A 21958-nucleotide genomic window follows, 5' to 3' on the forward strand; every position below is an offset into this window, starting at 1 on the left:
TGACTCATTGTATTATTGATTTTAGAATGAAGTTATTCTGAAAGAGGGTAGGTTTTTTATTTATATCAAAAGAATGTTGAAGAGACGTGGTGGTGAGTAATAGCATTGAGGGTGGGTAAGTTGAGCAGGATAACAGGGCCTCTGCATGCAAAATGGAAGCAAAGGACTAGGAATTGGAGGCTTGTGGGCAGCCATCTTTATTCTCTGAGAACCACAAAGACTTCAGCAGTATGGACCAAAGGGCCTTGGGGAAGAAAGCTTTTGACTCAGTATAGCACGGGGTACTCTTGGCCATCACATTTAGATAATACGCATTCTCAGGGGAAATTGTAGTCTTGGGGCTGTTGGTGTTTATGTAGGGCCCATGATGGCTGGCTGGCTCTAGGGTGATCACCTTGCCGAGGTTTTCCAGGGCCTGTCTCAGCTTTATCCCTGTAAGCCCCTCATCCTGGGCAATCCCTCAGTCCTGGGAAACCAGGCTGGTTAGTCACCCTCGCTGGCTCTCCCAGGGGAGGGAGTCTGTGCTCTGTTAGGGAAGCCGTTACAGACCCTGCCCGCCTGGAACACAGGAACCCAGCCTTGGCAAATTGCCCTCCAACAAGAAAAAGGCCTCCTCAAGACAAGAATGGAACTTATCAAGAATTGAATCTTTCTTTTTTGATGTTTTAAAAATTTCCAAAGGTCTCAGTTAGTAAAGCAGCAACCAATTTTCAGCTCAAAGGCATGAAACTGGAAGGCTAGAACATATAGTTCTGACAAATAACTTCCCCACCAACTAGTTTTTCCCATAAAGCAGCTTCCAAAGATTGACCTCTGATGTGTGGGTTATTAAGATTTTCCCTGTTAAGCACTTACATTTCTTCCTGTTTTAGAAATTATATGGTCTATTGCTCCATCTGATGGAAAATTTCCCCCAATGTGTGGTCTATTCGTTTGTTATTTGCCACCTTCTCTGAAATATTGTAACGCTTTGATTTGCCTTGTTCTCATAGCTTCCTATTAGTCATTTTGTTAACAGAAGAGGAAAGACTTCATTCTTCCACACCATACAAGTGGAGACAGTCCTGCATCCAGGTGTTTGGGATTAGGGAGCCCATGGGCTCAAGGGGAGCGTTCCCTGCTACACATTTGCGTGTCTGAATCACAGTCTTTCTGTAGAAGACTAGAGCTGCAGGGAGATTTGAATCTTCAGGTCCAACAGTGAGGCCCAGAGAGGGGAAGTGATTTGCACACGTTAGCAGAGTAATGAGTGGTTAGAGAACTAGCCTGTCCCTTGTCAGGCTGTTTCCTTCCTCTCTCAGCAGCTAGTCTGTGGTGCACAGCATCTGGATGCCTCAAAAGACGCTTTGGGTGCAGGGCTGGAAAGCAGTGGTTATGCCTTAGTTTCTTATCTTAGTCATTCCATTGACCTTAGAAAAGGGGTGAGAATCTTTACTTAAAGGTGAGAAACACAGACACAATGTGTATAATTGGGGACTTCTTGACCTAAATCCTATGCTTGGTAGAATTTTCACAATGCAAAGAAAATTTTCAAGTCCTGGCATCTTTTTCAGTAAAAATTCTGTCCTCTCCCAAGGTGCCTTGACTAAGAAAAGCAAAGTGCTGTGCTTTTCATTTCTTTGGGTGCTGCTTTTTGATGCTGGGTGTACATCAGGGAAGAACTGTAGACTTGTGCTGGGGCCAGCCAGAGTATTTCTCGAAATCTCTTTAAGTATCTGAATCATAAATAGAACTAAATGAGACCTTGGAGATCATCCTGTCCAACCCCCTCCTTATACAGAGAAGGAAACTGAAGCCCAGGGAGGTTAAGCGACTTGCCTATGGTCAACAGAAGGCCTTTTTTTTTTTTTCTCTTTTCCCAGCGGGACCTGTGGGATCCGTAGTAACTATTCTCTTGGCCAATTAAAATCCTATCACTAGCATTGTTTTATGAGAAACAGCCTCCACTGGGCCCTGTCAGCAGTTAAGTCTTTGGAGCCGTCTCAGCCTGCAGTTGCTTTATATAAACTATCCCTTTTATGGGAGTTGAAGCACAGTATGAAAAGGGTTTTTGTCTCATGTTGACCTTGTTTAGTCACATTAACGCACACATCGGTTCCAGGCCCCATTCCATTCTCCGAACATCTTCTGACACGCTGATAGTGCTGAGCAGAGCAAGGTTGGGCTCACTCCTCTGCAGAACCTCGGCACGCAGGAGGCCCTTGTTTCAAGGACAGCTGCTTCTCCTGGGCTGGGCTCTTTTCCCTGAGCCCCGCTGCCCAGCTGGAACCAGTGACACCGCCTGAGTCCAACGCCAGTGTCTATTTTCCAGAAAACGGGCAATGCTGTGAGAGCCATTGGAAGACTCTCCTCTATGGCAATGATCTCAGGGCTCAGTGGCAGGAAATCTTCAACAGGGTCACCAACCAGCCCACTCAATGCAGAAAAACTAGAATCTGAAGGTAAGGAGCTCCAGGAAGATTTTCTCCAGCCCGATGGTGACAAAGGAAGGGATGGGGGATGGACAGGCATTTAGAGGTTTTTTTTTCTTAAGGTGGGGGGATTGGGTTTTTTAATAATACAATCTACAAGGAAAAATTTGAAACTACTTTTACACTGCCCTGACAATAATTATTAAATGTAGTATTCTTTAATTGTTTCACCTTAGGTTTAACTATTTTCAGAAGGAGTTATTTGTCTAATAGAACTAGATGATCTCCACTAACCTTTTCCCTATATTTTACATAAGAATTAGCAAAGGCTTTATTAAAAGTTTCGTTTTTCTCATTACAAAAGCGATGCTTGTATAACAGGCAAACATAAAATAAAAATCACATATAGCAGTGAACTTTTTAAAAATATCCGTTTTTTTAACGTGTCTTTGCGTTTTCCTTTTAAACAAAAATTGACTCATATAGTCCATATTTGTTTGGTATTTTTCATGATGCTGGAATATGTCGTTTGAACTGGGTAGACAGTGACTGGCAGGGCCCCTCCTAGACACCAACAGGGTTAGTTACTTGCCCACCGTCTTTGAGATGCTGCCCCATCCATCTCCTCAGTGAAGGCCTTGGCCTCTTCCTGCTTCAGATGCATGTAGGGTCTGGCCCTTATCCTGAGGTGCCTCATTTGGCCTGAGACACTCCTCCACCTCCCACTGCCTGATGCTTTTCGTATCCAAAGGTGAGAAGCTGAGTCTAGCTCCCTTTGTGCATAAGACAGGGTAATCGGTGAGGCTGCTTGCTGAGCTGCTCTGATGCAGCCGGGGACCGAGACTGCTGCACATGGGCCTGGTCCCTCCTGCTCCAGCCCTGCCACTCTCCAGGTGACCCAGAAATAGCCTGAAGGGGAAGGAGAGGATCAGGAGCCACTCAAAGTTACAGCTTTCCCCTGGACCAATCCCAAACCCTGGTCCAGAGTCATACACTGTGAAGGCAGTATCCGTGTGGAGAATAGAGCTATTGGCAAATCGCAGATGCCTCTAGGACCTGGCTCTTCCCTTCCAAGGAGCAGATGAAGGCCTGCTGCTTCCAGAGGAGGGCAGAGGGGGTACAGAGATCAGGTGGGATGGCGTGCTTCCGTCCTTCTTCAATACCCTCAACTGAATCCTGAAGCAGCATGAAATGCAGCCAGATAACTTTTTTAAAGATTATTTCCTTTTTCAGTGTGTCAGCATAAGGGAGGGAGTCCAAACATTTCCCCAGTTTGGTCACAGTTCTCTCTTCTGCCAAAATCATTTGGCAGCAGGCCAGCCAGTCCCCAGGAGAAAGGTGTGCTTATGATTCAGTCCTCTAAGCGCCATTATTTGCTAAATTATAGCAACTTAAAAAAGAAAAAAAAAAAAGTCAGCTTTTTTAAACCAGGGAAGAGAGAACAAGGAATAAAGAAATTACCATGTCCTCTTCCCCGTCTTCTAGAAGATGTCTCCCAAGCTTTCCTTGAGGCTGTCGCTGAGGAAAAGCCCCATGTAAAACCCTACTTTTCTAAGACCATTCGTGATTTAGAAGTTGTGGAGGGAAGTGCTGCTAGATTTGACTGCAAGATCGAAGGTAAGTTTGTAGCTGTTCTTCCCTTACCTACAAAAGGGGTATGGTTGGCTGGTGGGCCCCTACTGTGTGCCCTTGGCAGAATGTCAGTTCTGGGGCAGCCAGGCTGTGAGGGAAAATGGGTCAGGAGGAGTTGGCCCACGGCCCCACTCTACCTGCTTAAGATTAGGGCCATTCAGTGACTCACTGAGGGCACACCGGATATTTCACCTACTTACATCAGCCACTACACCCAAGTTAAAAGTGGTTTGGCTATGGAACGTGCTTAATGAAATGAGCTTTGCAAGCTTATGGGAAGCATGTGAACTGCCCACCAAAGGCTCTCAAAGGAAGGCTGGCACAGAGCATAGGATGCAGAGAAGGCAGCTCTGCTGTTAATCACTGGGCTCTGTGACCTTGGGCGGTGATTCAGCTCTTCTGAGCCTCCAGTCCTCATCTGTAAGACAGTGTCTAATGCCTTGAGTGGCTCTGGAGACTGTGAGATAACATGTGGAAAGGGGAAACCTTTCAAGTCTTTTAAAGATGTCATGGAGTCAAGGGAAAAGTTGTGGATCTGGTAAGTGCAGAGACAGCCTGCGGTGTGACTTCAAACTGAGGGAAGTTGGGATCCAGGCCCTTGTGCTGTCTTCCCCATGTTTCTCTGCCTGCTAGAAATAACGTGGCCAGAATGAGTTGTTAGAGCTCAAGGGACCCTAAGGGATCTTAGCATAGCACCTGAGAAGTTAGCACTGTTGGTGACACATAGCATTTCAGTCTCAACAGACTGCAACATTCTAGAAAGATAAGTGGCAAGATAAGACAGGCCTCTTTGCTTCAGGTCTGTGACTGTTGTGTGCCAACCAGAGTGGAGGGCTATCTCCCATTTCGGTCAGACCAACTTCCCCAAGGCAGCATAGCACAGGACAGCAGTGATAACGAACCATGCCTCCCACTTTGTAAGATTCTCCAGCAGTATGGCTAGATAATGCCTTTTGGGTAAAGTAACCCAAAGGTAGGAATGAAAAAACAATTTTTCTCCTGCATCACTATATTACCAAGATGCCTTATAAATGCCTCGCCTACCATAATCTTTCTCTTTTTTCATTCAATTTTTTTTAAAAAGTGGATGTGCTGCCTTTGCTAGTGTGGAAGTGCTCAGATTGGGGGTTCTGCTGAGAGTCCTGGGCCACTGCTTGTAGCTCTCACCATCACCGCTGTCTTTGGGTCTTAAGTTCTTTACTTTTTCCTTTATTTTTTAGAAAATATTATTTCATAATAATTATCTTTTTGCTTACTTTTCTCTTTGGGATTATTTTCTTGGTATTTGCATCACTTTGGATGCTGAGGAGAAAGTAAAGCATATGGATGCTGTTCGTTAAAAGCAAAATTCTACTCGAAAAGAATGTTAGAATTCTTATGTGTAATTTGTATTCTAGCTGGGGCTACAATTTTGTCCTGTAAAACTACTTCTCCAAAGTTTAAAAACCAGTCAGTTAGTATTATTATGTTTTTAAAGACATAAAACATATATTTTAATGCTGAACTTTGCAGCAACATGACTAATGCATAAAATGAGACGAATGAGTCTGTCTTTGGATCAAACTAAGACAAATACTGCTTTCTTTTTCCTAGCAGTATTGTCAGTTCCCCTAATTTATGTTTTACAGGTCTGTTATCATCTTTGAATTATAATTTATACACCATAAAATTCACCCATTTTAAGTATACAATTCAATTATTTTTAGAAATATACAGAATTGTGCAGTCATTACCACAATCCAATTTTTAAACATTTCCATCACCCCCAAAAGATCCCTTGTGCCCATTTTTTCTAACTCTTATTTTTTTATTTAAATTTATTTAAGTTCTTTTATACAAGATTAAAAAAAGTTTTCTTTTAATCCAAGAAGATATTTAGCTCCAGGCATGTGGTTGGAACTGGGACAGTGTTCCGGGGAGTTATCTATATCTGTGTTAAGGTGGGAGGTGGTACAAGCCTTACATGGGTGGGGAACGGGATGCCTGTACAATACCTTATGTGGCGTTTCAGATATTAGTGTTTACAATACATGCCCCTATTCAAATGTAAATATCAAAATAGATGGTAAAAGCCAACATCATAATTTTTTTTCCCTTTACCCCCTTAATCAATAGAGGTAGCTCAAGAGTTTGCACGAACTGATAATAAGTTTTAAATAATAGTTTCTGCAACTTGTGTTCCCTCCCTGTGATACAGGATACCCAGACCCTGAGGTCGTCTGGTTCAAAGATGACCAGTCAATCAGGGAGTCCCGCCACTTCCAGATAGACTATGATGAGGATGGGAACTGCTCTTTAATCATTAGTGATGTTTGCGGGGATGATGATGCCAAGTACACTTGCAAGGCTGTCAACAGTCTTGGAGAAGCCACCTGCACAGCAGAGCTCATTGTGGAAACCATGGAGGAAGGAGAAGGAGAAGGGGAAGAAGAAGAGGAGGAAGAATGAAACAAAGCCAGAGAGAAGCAGTTTCTAAGTCATATTACAAAGACTATCTCTCTAAAGCTCAAAAAACCCAAGACAGTAAAAGCACCTAGTGTGATAGATTACTTAGTTAGGTCATTTGGGGGTTGATTCTTCAGCAATAGTGGTTGATACCCAGCAGCGTTACTGAGGGGCATTAATTTAAATTAGCTGGCACCTTAAGATTCTAGTACAGCTAGATTTCATTTTGGGAAATCACCAGTAACTTGCCTGACCAACCAATTTTAGAGAAAAAGTAACATAAGGAAGCTTTATCTGGGCAAAGTCATATAAATTCTCCAACTGAAAGCACTCATGAAAAAAAACAAGGTCACAGCCCTGCCCAGAGGGTCCCTGGAGATGGGGGTCTCTCCCAGCTCCTACTCCAGAGAACCGGGTCTCCTCCAGTCCTGTAGCACTTCATTCTGCAGGCAGTTGAGCCATTTTAACTTACGAGGCACAATATTTCCAAAGTATACTATAGACATTTGAACTTTTCATTTCCATCCCCTGTTCTACCTGCCAGTTTTTCTGGATCTGGACTTGCCATGAGTTTAAGCATTAGGGACATTACACTTCTTAGATTCTGAAGACACGTCTCCTGCTCATGGATGACTGGCTTCCTTAGGAAAAACAGACTCTCCTTTCTTCCAAAATCAGTAGGAAATCTAAACTTATCCCCTCTTTGAAGATTTCTACAGGAACCTATGGAAAAAAAATGGAAAAAAAAATCCTTGTTAATGTGTTTTTCTGAAACCAGGATTCATACCTGCGCTGTTTTAGAATATCAGCTCTGCATGTGTGGTAAAGATTTTTGTGTTTGAATGTATGAAAAAACAGTTTGCTGAAAAGTTAGTCTTAATTATTTATTGGCCACTATGAAATAGATTTCAGCTATAGAACTCCACATACTTTGGAATCTCATTCAGGATAGTCTGAGTTTAATATACCTTCATTTTTAAACGTGCTCCAGAGAACTCTACTTACCTTATGGATTCCACGAGACTTTTCTTCTTGAATGTGCATCAGTCATGCCTTGCCCCCCGACCTTGACATATATTCTTAACCTGATAAATGCACTCAGACTTGCATCTTTAGGAATTTTTAACTTTCTTTCACTACATTGGCACTTAAATTTTTCTTTATAAAACTTTTTGAAGGGCATAAACAAAGACCATAAACTGATATGCCTAATACATTTCCTCTGTGTGTGTGTAACATTCCAAATACTTTTTTCTTTTCCACTGTTTGTAAAGCGCAGCAGTTTAACATTTCAAGGGACTTTTTGCGAGTTCCTTAAGAACTAATTTTAAATTACTTCAGTGCAATCCTACACAGTATCAACATTAGAATTTTGATGTTACTTAGTCTTATGTTATCTTCCATTCTATTTTTATCTGCTTCTTGCTGCTAGTTTCAAATTGCCAGTATTTTTCTTTTTGCTTTTTAAGCAGTTACAACATTTTTCATATAGCCACAGTATTGCCACAGTTTATTATAATAAAGTGTTTTAAAATTTGATTTAGAGCATTCAAAGCTTTTCTTCATCACTTTTGATTGTGTTTAGACTATAATCTTTGTGTGCATGTATGCTGTATATGTGCGCGCATGCGTGGTGTGTATGTTTGTTTACAGGTTTTTTGATGCCTTCTTGAAGTTGTGTTAATGTTCTCCCAGTTTATTATGCCATCAGAATGGTAAATGAGAACACTACAACTGTAGTTAGCTCACAATTTTTAAATAAAGGCTACCACAGTGCATGCTCTTTGTTCAGTCTTTGCAGCCTTCTTTTCCCTTCCATGCCACCAGTTGTAGACGACCCAAACAGATGTCAGAAACTAAAAACAAATGCTCTGCTGCATAAATGGCTTACATGCTGGGAGAGACTTCCCTGGTGGTCCAGTGGTTAAGAATCCACACTTCCACCGCAGGGGGCATGGGTTCGATACCTGGTCAGGGAACTAAGATTCCACATGCCTCGCAGAGCAGCCAAAAAAAAAAAAAAAAGGCTTACTTGGTTGTGCTTTACTAAGGAACAGAATGACTTGGGCACTTCTAGTTTATACTAGGTAGCCTAATTTGCACATTTACTTCAAAATTTCTCTCGCGCATCATTTTGGTTCAATTACATTCTAGTATCTACAGTACGCTCATAATGCTAAAATCTGACATTTTTAGTAGGTCACAAAATCATCATCGTCATTAATATTTACCAAGGCTTGGTCTGCATTTGTAACTTTGCTGCAATTTGTTACTAGCAGCCGAGTGCTGTCTTTCCATGTCTTGATAGTGAAGCATTTGTTCTCAGGAAACCATCACTCCTGCTTCACAGGAAGTCTGTTTTCAGATATCAGATGGTGGGCCCCCCCAGGCCTCGAGTATTCAAACAATACTGTAGATATTCTAGAAAGAATCAAGACATACTATTAAATGTTAGACTAGATGATTCTATGATTCCACAGTATAGTCTGGAAAGAATCCATTGTCCAGATAATATTTAAATTGTTTCACTTTTTTAAGGCAACCACAATCCAAAAATGTTCCTAGTGAGGAAATTATTATTTTTAAAGAAAAGGACTTTTTATTCCTCGCTAGTGAAAAATGCACCTTATATTCTGAAAGAAAACAAATAATTTCCTTCCATTCCATTCTCTTCCCAAACATATAAAAACAATCCACTGATTATTCCTTACATCGCAGAGCTTCATATTAAATGAATTTCTATGTATAACTAAAAAGACATGCTGACTGTTGTCAGCTCTAACTTAAAGTCTCTTTTTATCAAGATGTTTGAGTTCTACACATTTTAATAAAATCTGTGCTTTTAATACATCTGTGCCATTGAGTGTCAATGAGCTAAAGAATATCTGAATTCTAAAGAAACTCAACTCTCCACTTTTCAAGAATACACAGGTAATACTACTTTCTTTAACCCTTGGGAATGCCTCTGTATTTCGAAAAGGAAGCTAATGTCTGTGACAGTCATTACTGAGGCTCTTTGCCCCCTGGCACATGATTAGGACCACATTCTTGACTCCCTGTGTGAGATGGGAGATGGGGCTGTGTGACTAATTCCTGTCAGCGAGGTAGAAGCAGAAGTGATGTTCATCCCCTCTGGTCCAGAGAATTTAAGTACTGGTGCAAGACTCTCCACAGTGACTGGCAGCATGTCAGATGGTGGCTACTTTATCCACCTAGGTCCCAAGCCAATCCCAAATGAGTACATAACACAAGCAAGAAATAAATCTTTGTTCTTATAAATCCCCAAGATTTTAGCATTCTTTGTGGCTGTAACATAGCCTAGACTATCCTGTTATAAGGTCATCACTGTATTCTAGATCTATTCTGACCAATATGGTAGCCATGACTCACCAGTGACTATTTAAATTTAAATTAATGAAAATAAATACAATTTAAAATTCAGTTCCTCAGCTGCACTAGCCACATTAAGTGCTCAATAATCACATGTGACTAGTGGCTGGCTATCTTATTGGACAGCACAGATTAAAACGTTCTATAAAGTTCTATTAGACAGCACTGTTTTAGATGGACTAGGAGGAAAAGAGAAACTCCAAATTTTACCTTAACTATGCATATCACTTTTCAAATTATGAAATTAAAACATAAAAGTTTACATGAAATCAGTCTGGAAAGTATGGTTTATAGTTTCATCAATCATATTGGATAACACAAACTCAATACTTACGTTACTGTGTTTGATTATTTACGTTCATATATTTTTTCACTTTTTAAGACATTTAAAAAGTACCAGTTCTGTGCTTCTCACCACAGAATCAAAATAGAGACCTGCAATTCACAAGCAATTACCAGATTACTTGTGATATGAAGCAACCAGTTAGGCAAAAAATCTCTGGTGTTTTTGGAACTTGTAGCTACTTGAGACAGGGGAGCATCCAACAGGGACAACTGAGATAGCAGAGAAAGAGACAGCACCCCTGGGGCAAGATTTCCCCGACAGTGAACCAAAAGGAAGGAGGAGGGGCCATCCTGATAGCTACAGTCATTTTAACCTTAGTGGCTTTGATCATAACTCCCTTCCCATTGGAACTGGAAATACCCAGGAGATCTACAGCACTTAGAGAGAACAGTCAGTTTCTAACTGCTGGTTGTTTTAAATTTTAGCTCACAGGCCTTGCCAGTGTTCCAAATGCTTGTACATTGCAAGGAGGGCTTCATGTCAGAGATCACAGCCCCAGTAGTGACCACACAGAAGTACATGACAACTCTTCACAAGACATCATTATTTGACTCTCTGGGACTAGATTTCTTCCAGCTGGAGATAACTAAGGAAGAAGAAGGTTACAAATTAACCTAAAAGTCAATTCATTATTATTAGCTTCTTTTGGGCAGACATCAGTAGCTTCCAACAGTTAAGAGACAGGTTAAGCTATAGGGCTTCTCCACAGTCTTGCTCCAGATGGTATGTTACAATGACCAATAGCCTCTGGTCAGATTCAACAGACATTTATTAGCAAGCAGTCATACAGCCTATTCTGTAAGCTCCATGAAGTCCCAGATCCGTCTCTCCAGAAAGCATCTCACCTGTTCACTGAAAGCAAGCACTGCAGGATATGAGGGGTAGGATCTAGCTGACCTGGGAAATCAGCCAAGCGGAATCAGTTCCAGCTCTGCTTCTCACTGGAGTTGTGTAGCTTGTGCTTCAGTTTTCTCACCTATAAAATTAGAGAAATTATATTTCCTCCTTCACAGATCGTTATAAAAATTAAAAGAGCTCATGCACAGTACCTGATCCTTACGGTCAGCTCTATCCTTCTAGCACTCGGAGATGCTAAGATGTGTCAGGAACATCCTCTACCCGCAAGGAACTGATAATACTTCTGTAGAAACAAAACAAATATGTGGAAAAGTTATACACTAATGAAAGATGGAAAGAATTATGGAAATTCCACCCACCTCCGGAAAAACATCTTTGTAACTGAAAGTGCACATACAGCTGTATGAAACACAATTGCTCTGAGTTTAGGAAATGCTACAACTGCCTTCTTGGTCTCCGGAAAAGTTTTAACTTCCAGTCTCTAAATACTCTCTTCTTCATAGTCAAAAGAGAAAAGCTCATCTGACCTTATGAGTCTTATTTTCCAATCAAGAGGAAATTTCTCAAAGTTGGCTTGACTTTAAACACACAGTTAACCTTTAATCCCCAAAAGTTCTCTTATTTTTAATTTATATTTACAAAAGCTAATTCACATTGACTTGTTTCTGGCAGTATATTAACCACAGAACAAATAGGGCTCTGCTAGGCAGTCCCAGGAAAAGACTAGGTAGACACCTTTTTTAAGTTGTCTAGAAAGCTCAAAATGCTCCTATTTTCTGGAGAATCAAGAGATTAAGGGTTTAGAAAATGGGAAGCTACCATAGTTGAGAGAACACCAAACATGAACTCCAGAAGACAAGCAGTAACCGTTCTCTTCAGAACCCCATTAAACCGAGAGTGAAGGAATACTTTTTATTAAAGCTATAAACCCCTCAAAGACAAATATGGGAGAAGAAAGATGAAAAATACCAGAATTTTGGAAGGTGGAAAGCAAACAGATGAGCAGGTAACTTACTAGAGCACAGAAGCTGAAACCTGACTTCCTGCAGAGAAGAAGGCCAACAGGAAGGCAAGTCAGTTTTACTCTGAAGAAGCCTAACAGGTTAGAGACTGAGGGAACCATGTACCTATGAAGGGGAGCCTCAAAAGGAATGTAAGGCATCAACTCACTGATGCATTGAGGTCATTGCAAGTCAAAAGTCCAACCAGGAAATCAATGCAGAAGTAGGATGGGATACATAGGAGTTAGGACAGACAAGGGTCCAGAGTCCAGGAAGTCAGTCTGAACACATCAATAGTACCCACGTTCAAAGTACAGAAAAGAGCCTGATTCTGGAAAGGCATCTGCTTGCTCAAGGAGTTTTTAAACACAGATAAAGTCATTTAAAGTTAAATTGGTTGTCCAAGAAGCCAAATCATTTAGACTTTTAATAATGCACCTTGTTAATGAGGGAGATCAGCTCGGTGCTTTGTGTCCACCTAGAGGAGTGGGATAGGGAGGGTGGGTGGGAGACACAACAGGGAGGAGATATGGGGATGTATGTATATGTATAGCTGATTCACTTTGTTATACAGCAGAAACTAACACACCATTGTAAAGCAATTATACTCCAATAAAGATGTTAAAAAAATAAAATAGAAATAAAATGTACCCTGTTAATGAATGTCTTATATTCATTTATTTAATGTAGAAGCTCAGTTAACTAATTTCCATTTAATCAAACTTGCCCAACCTAACCACAATTTTCATTCTTTCTGTAAAATAAATGAACTGGAGCCCACACACTTCTGTTCTACTAACTGATGGCCACTGAGTAGTATTATTTACCAAGAGTCAATTGGATTTGTTCTTAAACTTCTTTATGCCAGTTGTACAACTGTAATTACATAATTTAATTATTATATAAATCAATAAAAATGGGGTGCTAAAGGGAAGAGAAGCTGTTTCTATGGAAACTAAATTGAGGCTAGTGGTCATACGTGGCAGATTGGACACCTGAATTTATCTCCTGCCTCCCAAAACCTCACTAAAATGAAAGTAAAGGCACAAAAGGCATTAAACCCACAGGGCAAAGAATAAAAGAGGTGATACATTAGACTTGAGTTGTTGACAAAATTTTGGGATAAACTAATTGGTAAGTAATTTCGTTTCAACTTTTTCCACACTGCAAGCATCTTCAGGGGAGAAACCGTCAAAAAGCAAGCTGAGTCCTACCACAGAACAAGGCAAAAAACAGGAATTAGATTGACTGTCCCCCCTCCATCTCCTCCCTTAGCCCACAGGCCCTCTGACAGTCTCTCCTCGAACGCTGGCAGGAAAAGGGGTCTTTTAAAGTTAGACCAGACGGAAAAAATAAATAAATAAAGTTAGACTAGAAAAGCTGTAGACTGGTGGACAACAGGCACAACTGAGAGTGAGAAGTAGCAACTCAGAAAACACAGGGATCGGGCAACAATCCCAACAAAGAGAACATCAATGTGTTCTCTGTATCTATGATGTTGGTTGGGTTTTTGTTGTTCTTGTTGTTGTTGTTTTATATTCCACATATAAGAGAGGTCACACAGTATTTGGCCTTCTCTGTCTGACTTATTTCACTTAGCATAACGCCCTCGAGGTCCATGCACGTCACAAATGGCAAGATTTCATTCTTTTTTATGGAGATTTTATATATATATATATATATATATATATATATATATAAATATCTTTATCCATTATCTGTTAATGGACACTGAGGTTGTTTCCATATCGTGGCTATTGTAAATTATGCTGCAATGAACATGGGGGTGCATATATCTTTTCTAGTTAGTGTTTTCATTTTCTTCAGATAATGCCCAGAAATGGAATTGCTGGATCATATAGTTATATGATCATATAGTTATATTTTTAATTTTTTGAGGAAACTTAATACTTTTTTCCATAGTGGCTGCACCAATTTACATTTCCACCAACAGTGCCCGAGGGTTCCCTTTTCTCCACGTCCTTGCCAACAATTGTTCTTTCTTGTCTTTTTGATAAAGTCATTCTAACAGGCAGGAGGTGATGCTTCATTGTGGTTTTGATTTTCATTTCCCTGATGATTAACGATGCTGAGCATCTTTTCAGGTACCTGTTGGTCATCTGTATGTCTTCTTTGGAAAAAAAAAGGTCTATTCAGATCTTCTGCCCATTTTTTATTATTATTATTTTTTTTTTGTGGTACGCGGGCCTCTCACTGTTGTGGCCTCTCCCATTGCGGAGCACAGGCTCCAGACGCGCAGGCTCAGCGGCCATGGCTCACGGGCCTAGCTGCTCCATGGCATGTGGGATCTTCCCGGACCAGGGCATGAACCCATGTCCCCTGCATTGGCAGGCGGACTCTCAACCACTGTGCCACCAGGGAAGCCCCCATTTTTTAATTGGATTGTTCTTTTGCTATAGAGTTGTATGAGTTCTTTATATATTTTGGATATTAATTCCTTATCAGATATATGATTTGCAAATATTTTCTCCCATTCAGTAGGTTGCCTTTTTATTTTGTTGATGGTTTCCTTTGCTGTAACAGAAGATTTTTAGTATGATACAGTCCCATTTGTTTATTTTTGCTTTTGTTGCTTTTACTTTTGGTGTCATTATGTGTGATAATGTCATCACTCTGACAGCTTACATATTCTTGTCATTTATATTTTTCTTAGTTTTGATTTCTAATATGGATAATATAAAGTAGTTATAAACCACATAAATAAAAGTTCTTCAGGGGCCTCATTAATCTTTAAGAGTTTGAAAACCACTATTCTAGGCGATGATTTAATCCTAAATATAGCTAGGCAGTGCACTTTACTCTGAAAATCCCAGGCAGCACCCAAAATGTAACCCATACTACTGTTGTCTCCTCTTCCTTTTGAGTTTCCCACCAAAAAATTCAACGCACACAAAAATATAAAAGAATTTACTGATTTTGTAAGGTAGGTAAGGTAAATAAGGGAATTCATATTGATCAGCATTTCATTTGAAAAATCCTCCCAGACCTGTCTCTTCTCCTAGGTTTCTCTCCTCTTTATCTTTCACTCACTTCCCTCCCCACTTTGCAGGGCAATTTAAGTACATCCAAGATGGGGGGAGAAAAAACCAACATGTCACTGCTATCTACCCTCATTAGAAGACATAAAGGGATTCGTTTTTGATAAACTTAAAGAAAAAGATTTACTCACAAAACCACTCATTGGGGAAAGAAAAGCAGAATACATATAAACAGAAAGAACATTAAAAAAAAAAAACCTAGGGCTTCCCTGGTGGCACAGTGGTTGAGAGTCCACCTGCCGATGCAGGGGACACGGGTTCGTGCCCAGGTCCGGGAAGATCCCACATGCCGTGGAGCGGTTGGGCCTGTAAGCCATGGCTGCTGAGCCTGCACGTCCGGAGCCTGTGCTCCGCAATGGGAGGGGCCACAACAGTGAGAGGCCCGCGTACCGCAAAAACAAACAAAACAAAAAACCTAATGCCCTTACTCAGCCAAAGATAAACACTAATAATATATTGGTATATCCCCTTATAGATTTTTTCTCTCTATAGACAGATATACCTGTTGTAAAAATAAGATCTTAGTACACACCATGTATAGTCCACTTTTCTACTTAATATATTCTAAACAATTTCCATATCAAATGCAACTCTGCATTATTTCCCCAACTTTTTATTTAAAATTTTTTCAAACTTGGAGAAAGATTGATAGAATAGTTCGATAAACACTCTTAAACCCTTCAGTAGAATACTGTTGGGAGATGATCCACTCCATATTGTTCGGAGATGATCCACTCTGAACATCTCACTTTTCTGGACAATTCAGGTCTTCTGATCAAAAGCATTTACAATCAATTCCAGTATTTGTATAAGGAGCTGAAGGGGATCAAAATGTACCACCCCCAAATATGCCACTTTGGCATAAGGACTATTTTGAGCTGAAGGCAAGTGAGAAACAGCAGATACAGAAAAAGCTCTCTATCCTCCCCCTATTTGCCTAAAAGCAGGGCATAAATTTCCCTTTGTGAATGTGTCCCCATCCTCTCTCATATATCAGGAGGAGCACAATAACACTTAATCACCAGACACGAGTTGACTCTAAACTCGTCTCAGCCCAGAGATGGCAGCTACATAACAAACTTTACTAAAAACAACCCTTATCTTCCATTAATTTTCCCCACAAGCTTACCTTCCCACAATTTACTGCCCACAAAAACCTAAACCCACATTCCTTTGTCTTGTCACTTCTCCACAAATTTATTGCTCTTTGTTAAAATGGTATATAACCCTATGGGTCTGACCACCTCTTTGGGGTTTTCACTTCATTTCTGTGAGGCCCCCCCACATGTATATGAAGTAAACCTTTTTCTCCTGTTAATCTTTTATCAGTTCAATTCGCAGGGTCCCAGACACTGAACCTAAGAGGGTAGAGGATAAAGGGTTTTTTTTTTTCCTCCCCTACAAAGACATTCCAGTAGGGTAAGGATTAGATATGTTTCTCTTCCCAGAGATGTTCAGAATAGTAAAGATAAAGACCTCTCCTTCCCATCTTGGAGAAGACTGGCTTACATTCTAGAACAAAGACAAGGTTCCTCTCTCTTTGGAGGGCAGGAGAGACAGGTCACCAGCAGCCATATATAAGATCAGAGTTTCCTAATATTTGTATAAGGAGCTGAAGGGGATCAGAATGTACCACCCCCAATATGCCATTACAGGGTTGCTCTCCTGTAATGCACCCCACTGCATATGCAGGTACCATCTGGCCCTCACTATGTTGCCCTGTGTGGATGGGGCTTGGTAACCAACATAAGATGTTGCTCTGGCTGCTGCTTTTGCCATAAATGATAAACTGTTTTTGTTTTGTGGCTCAGAGGGCTCTTTATTTGTGTGCGTGTGTGTGTGTGTGTGTGTGTGTGTGTGTGTGTATGTAACAGTATTATATATATATAAATAACATGTATATTTTATTTTATATATATAAACATACACATACATACATACATCCTCTTCCTGCCCCTCTATCTGGACCCAGACTAACCCCCACACACATACCTTAAGCCACAAAGTGCACCCTGAGATCAAGCTCTGCCCTGCTCCTCTTCCTGTGAAACCCCACACTCCATCCACCTGGACCAGGCCCCAGACCATGTGTGTCCCCCATGGTATTCAAAAGAAGAGAACATTTCCTCATTGAGGGACCTGGGTGAAGAGGCCAGCTTCCTCAGCACAGGGTACTGGAACTTGGGCTGGGTCACAAAGAGAGAACAATGCCTTGAGGCTGTCCTTTGGGAGGAAGACCCCAAGAATTGGCAGTAATGGTCTCCAGGGACAAAAATCTGGAGCCCCTTGCTGCGGCTGGGCCCTGAAAGAAAAATATACATGAAAATACGAGAGTGTGTGGGGTGGGGGCCAGGCCACCTTGTCAGCTTGCAGGCAGAGTAGACATTTCTGACCTGTTATAGTTTTTGTCTTAACAATCACATCATTTTCCACATTTGCCCTTTGCTCACAATTTCTCTCACACTGTGCTCTCTGTTACATACACACACACACACACACACACACACACACTTTATTTTTGCTGAATCATTTGAAATTAAGTTTCTGCAAAATCATTTTTAATGTCTGAATGTTATACTATTTTAAATCTCTATCATAATTTAACCAGTCTGTACTGCTGGACATTTAGATTATTTACAACAGTTTGATACTGTAAATAGCACTGTGATGAGCATTTATAACTAACAAAATCTTTTTTCACACCCTAAATTTCTTAAGATAAACAGACTCACAGACAGAGAGAACAGACTTGTTGTTGCCAAGGGGAAGGGGAGTGGGGGAGGGAAAGACTGGGAGTTTGGGATTAGCAAATGCAAACTATTATATATAGGATGGATAAACAACAAGGTCCTCTACATGGGAATAGAATCTAAAAAAGAGTGGAGATACACACACACACACACACACACACATATATAACAAATTTACTTTGCTGTATGGCAGAAACTAACACAACGTTGTAAATCAACTATATTCCAATAAAAATTTTTTTAAAAAACCAAGGTCCTACTGTATAGTACAGGGAACTGTATTCAATATTCTGTGATAAACCATAATGGAAAAGAATATGAAAAAGAATATATATAACTGAATCACTTTGCTGTACAGCAGAAATTAACACAACACTATAAATCAACTATACTTCAATAAAATTAAAAAAAGAAAAGTTGAGCTAAATCCCTTAAGATAAATTCCAAGAAGTGTACTTATTGGGTCAAAGGACATTCATGGTTTGAAGGTTTTGCTATGTATTGTCAAGCTGCCTTCCAGACAGTGTTATCAGTCTGTACATTCAGTAGCAAAGTTTAAGAATACCCATGTCCTTATATCCCTGCTAACAGTATTATTTTTATCTTTGACATTCTGAAGAAAAGAAAAAAGGGGGCGTCTATCTCATCATTTTAATCATCATTTGTTCATAAATGTTATTTATCTTCATTGGTGTGTTTATTAACCATTTATAAGGAGACCTATGGCCTGAAGCTGATCATAGAAAGTCATCAAGTACTAAGGCAGCTATCTCACAGTCTCTCATAGCGCATCTCCTCTCTCCACATCTGCTCAGGTGTCAGCTCAAATTCTCAAAAGAATAATGTGATATAACCTTTTCATATTAGTCATATCACTGGCCATTCTATGGGCTAACTGGAAGTTTAGAGTGGAATTTAGAGTTTGAATCCTATCACTCACCCCTCCTTTTCTGCAGGGTTTTGTATGATAATGAAACTATAACAATTCAGGAAGGTGGGGAATGACCTCAGCACCATCTCCCATCTGGCCATTAACAGAGAGCCCTCCACATGAAAAGATACTCAACATCATTAACTATTAGAGAAATGCAAATCAAAACTACAATGAGATACCACTTCATACCAGTCAGAATGGCCATGATTAAAAAGTCTACAAATAACAAATGCTGGAGAGGGTGTGGAGAAAAGGGAACCCTCCTACACTGTTGGTGGGAATGTAAGTTGGTACAGCCACTATGGAAAACTGTGGAGGTTCCTCAGATAACTAAAAATAGAATTACCATAGGATCCAGCAATTCCACTCCTGGGCATATACCTGGACAAAACTATAATTCAAAAAGATACATGTACCCCTATGTTCATAGCAGCACTATTCACAATAGCCAAAACATGGAAACAACCTAAATGTCTATGGACAGATGAATGGATAAAGAAGATGTGGTACATATATACAATGGAATACTACTCAGCCATAAAAAGAATGGAATAATGCCATTTGCAGCAACGTGGATGCAACTAGAGATTATCATACTAAGTGAAGTAAGTCAGAAAGAGAAAAATACCACATGGTATCACTTATATGTGGAATCTAAAATATGGCACAAAGGAACCTACCTACAAAACAGAAACAGACTCACAGACACAGAGAACAGACTTGTGGTTGCCAAGGGGGAAGGGGGTGGGGGAAGGACTGGGAGTTTAGGATTAGCAGATGTAAACTATTATATATAGGATGGATAAACAACAAGGGCCTATTGTATAGCACAGGGAACTATATTAAATATCCTGTGATAAACCAAATTGGAAAAGAATATAAAAAAAGAGTGTCTATATGTGTATAACTGAGTCATTTTGCTGTACAGCAGACTGGCACAACATTGTGAATCAACTACACTTCAATAAAAAAATAATAAAAGAAAAAGAGAGAGCCCTATAAGGGTATGTTTTGGGGCACGTGACCAACCATGGAGATTGCTGCCATCTGGACTTTCAGCTTCCTGAATTGAAGATAGCCTGGCCAGTAGCACAGGGCTGATCAGAATTACACCCTACTCCCTATTCCCAATCACAGGCAGAGAAACTAGAAAAGAGAGAGAATGGTGCACTGCAGGGCAGCAGAGTCAGCCTGGCTGCCTTTCCTGACTGTGCAGAATCTCTCGTCCCCCGGTTAAAACATGGCCCAAAGAATTTCACAGATCTTAATCATATTACTCTTTCCTCCTCCCTGTGGGGCCAGATATGTTTATTTCTGATATTTCCTGTGATGGGTGTCTCTCATTTTTGGCCACCCAGTATCTAAACACACTTCCTATTTGGAGGTAATTCCAATAAAGAAGCTCAAGTGTGGGCAAATAGCCCCTTTCCCATCTGCCTTGTCTCTAGAATTTGGGCATGTCAGCTTCCAACAATATGCTCCTACCTACAACCTTGACTCTGGAGTGAATAACACAGAGAAGTAAATGGCAGTTTAGAATCTTTCCAGAGGTGACAGAGGAAACAATAATGGCAGCATCCAATGCCCAATGGTGGCTGTGCCAATGACAGAAGTTGTTAGATACTAACCAGACTCTTCCTGTGTATTGATTTGGTCTCTATTTTTAGATGTCTAATTTCCCTTGGCTCCTGTCGATGTTCCAAACCTTATTCTTCAGCTTTTCCATCAATTTTGTGAGCTATCCAATGTCCTTTCAATACACTCCTCTCTAACTAACCAGTTTTGGTCTCCATTGTTCAGGAAGCTGGAAATCTGATTAGTACATAACCTCTTTTGTACAGAAGTTGCCTTTTTTTATGGAGATGAAAAGATGAGGAAGAGGGGTGCCTCCCTATCAATAACTCCTGGATCAGGTGCCCAGCTCAAGTCCAGAAGTATCCACTATCCTGAATGTGTGATAAACATTTCATTGCTTTGTTGTATAGTCTTACCATCTGTATATGTATTCCTATCTGTAGTCAAAGGGATGAAGATAATAGGGTACAAAACATGGCCACTATCTGTCACCAGGGTTTTGCCTCAGCAGCTTCTCTTTAAAAGAGGTGCCAGGGACTTCCCTGGTGGTCTAGTGGGTAAGACTCCGTGCTCCCAATGCAGGGGGCCTGGGTTCAATCCTTAGTTGGGGACCTAGATCCCGCATGCCGCAACTAAGACCCAGAGCAGCCAAAATAAATAAATAATTTTTTTTAAAAAAAGAGGTGCCAGCGATGCTGTCCCCTTAACATCTTTTTTTTTAAATATATATATATTTATTTATTTTTAGCTGCGTTGGGTCTTCGTTGCTGTGCCTGGGCTTTCTCTAGCTGTGGCGAGCAGTGGGTACTCTTCATTGGAGTGCACGGGCTTCTCATTGCAGTGGCTTCTTTGGTTGCGGAGCACGGGCTCTAGGCGTGCGGGCTCAGTAGTTGTGGCTCCCGGGCTCTAGAGCGCAGGCTCAGTAGTTGTGGTGCACGGGCTTAGTTGCTCCGCGGCATGTGGGATCTTCCCGGACCAGGGCTCGAACCCGTGTCCCCTGCATTGGCAGGCGGATTCTTAACCACTGCACCACCAGGGATGCCCCCCTTAACATCTTTATTATACCCAGATTAACTACAATAGCTTCTTACATGATCATCCTGATGCAGTATTTCCTACTAGCAGGACTCCTCTTTATTTTTTATTATATATCACTTATGTATATCAAGCATATAAAGTATATCTAACATATAAAGTATAAGCAAAAAGCACCCAAAACATAAATATACATCTTAATGAATTATCACTACGGGAAAACCTATATAACCACCACCCAGGTGAAGAAATAAAGCATTTCCATTACTCCCAGAACTCCTCTCCCTGCCACTCTCCCAATCCTTGCTACTTGTCCCCTCTTGGTCATAAATTCCTCCCTCCCCACTATCCACCTATCTTACCTATCCTGGGTAAGTATCCACTATCCTGACTTTTGTGATGATAATTTCTTTGCTTTTCTTTAGTTTTACCACCTGTGTATGAATCCCTTAAACAATATAATTTTTCATTTAGCCTGATTTTTAACTTTAGATGAATGAATCATACTGTATGTATTCTTCT

General features: G+C 40.6%; 1 protein-coding gene across 2 annotated transcripts in view; it reads left to right on the forward strand.

Annotated features, from left to right (window-relative positions):
- MYLK (myosin light chain kinase) overlaps window positions 1-8266 on the forward strand; it is a 118726-nt gene extending 110460 nt beyond the window's left edge. For both annotated transcript variants that reach the window (XM_060150459.1, XM_060150458.1), the window contains 3 exons: window positions 2312-2441; window positions 3897-4028; window positions 6241-8266. In XM_060150459.1, coding sequence (XP_060006442.1) covers window positions 2312-2441; window positions 3897-4028; window positions 6241-6491 — 513 coding nt within the window. In that variant the 3' untranslated portion in view covers window positions 6492-8266. The remainder of the gene's footprint in view (window positions 1-2311; window positions 2442-3896; window positions 4029-6240) is intronic.
- Window positions 8267-21958: the final 13692 nt, after the last annotated feature.

This window comes from Lagenorhynchus albirostris, chromosome 5 (assembly GCF_949774975.1).
Source record: "Lagenorhynchus albirostris chromosome 5, mLagAlb1.1, whole genome shotgun sequence".
NCBI lineage: Eukaryota > Metazoa > Chordata > Mammalia > Artiodactyla > Delphinidae > Lagenorhynchus > Lagenorhynchus albirostris.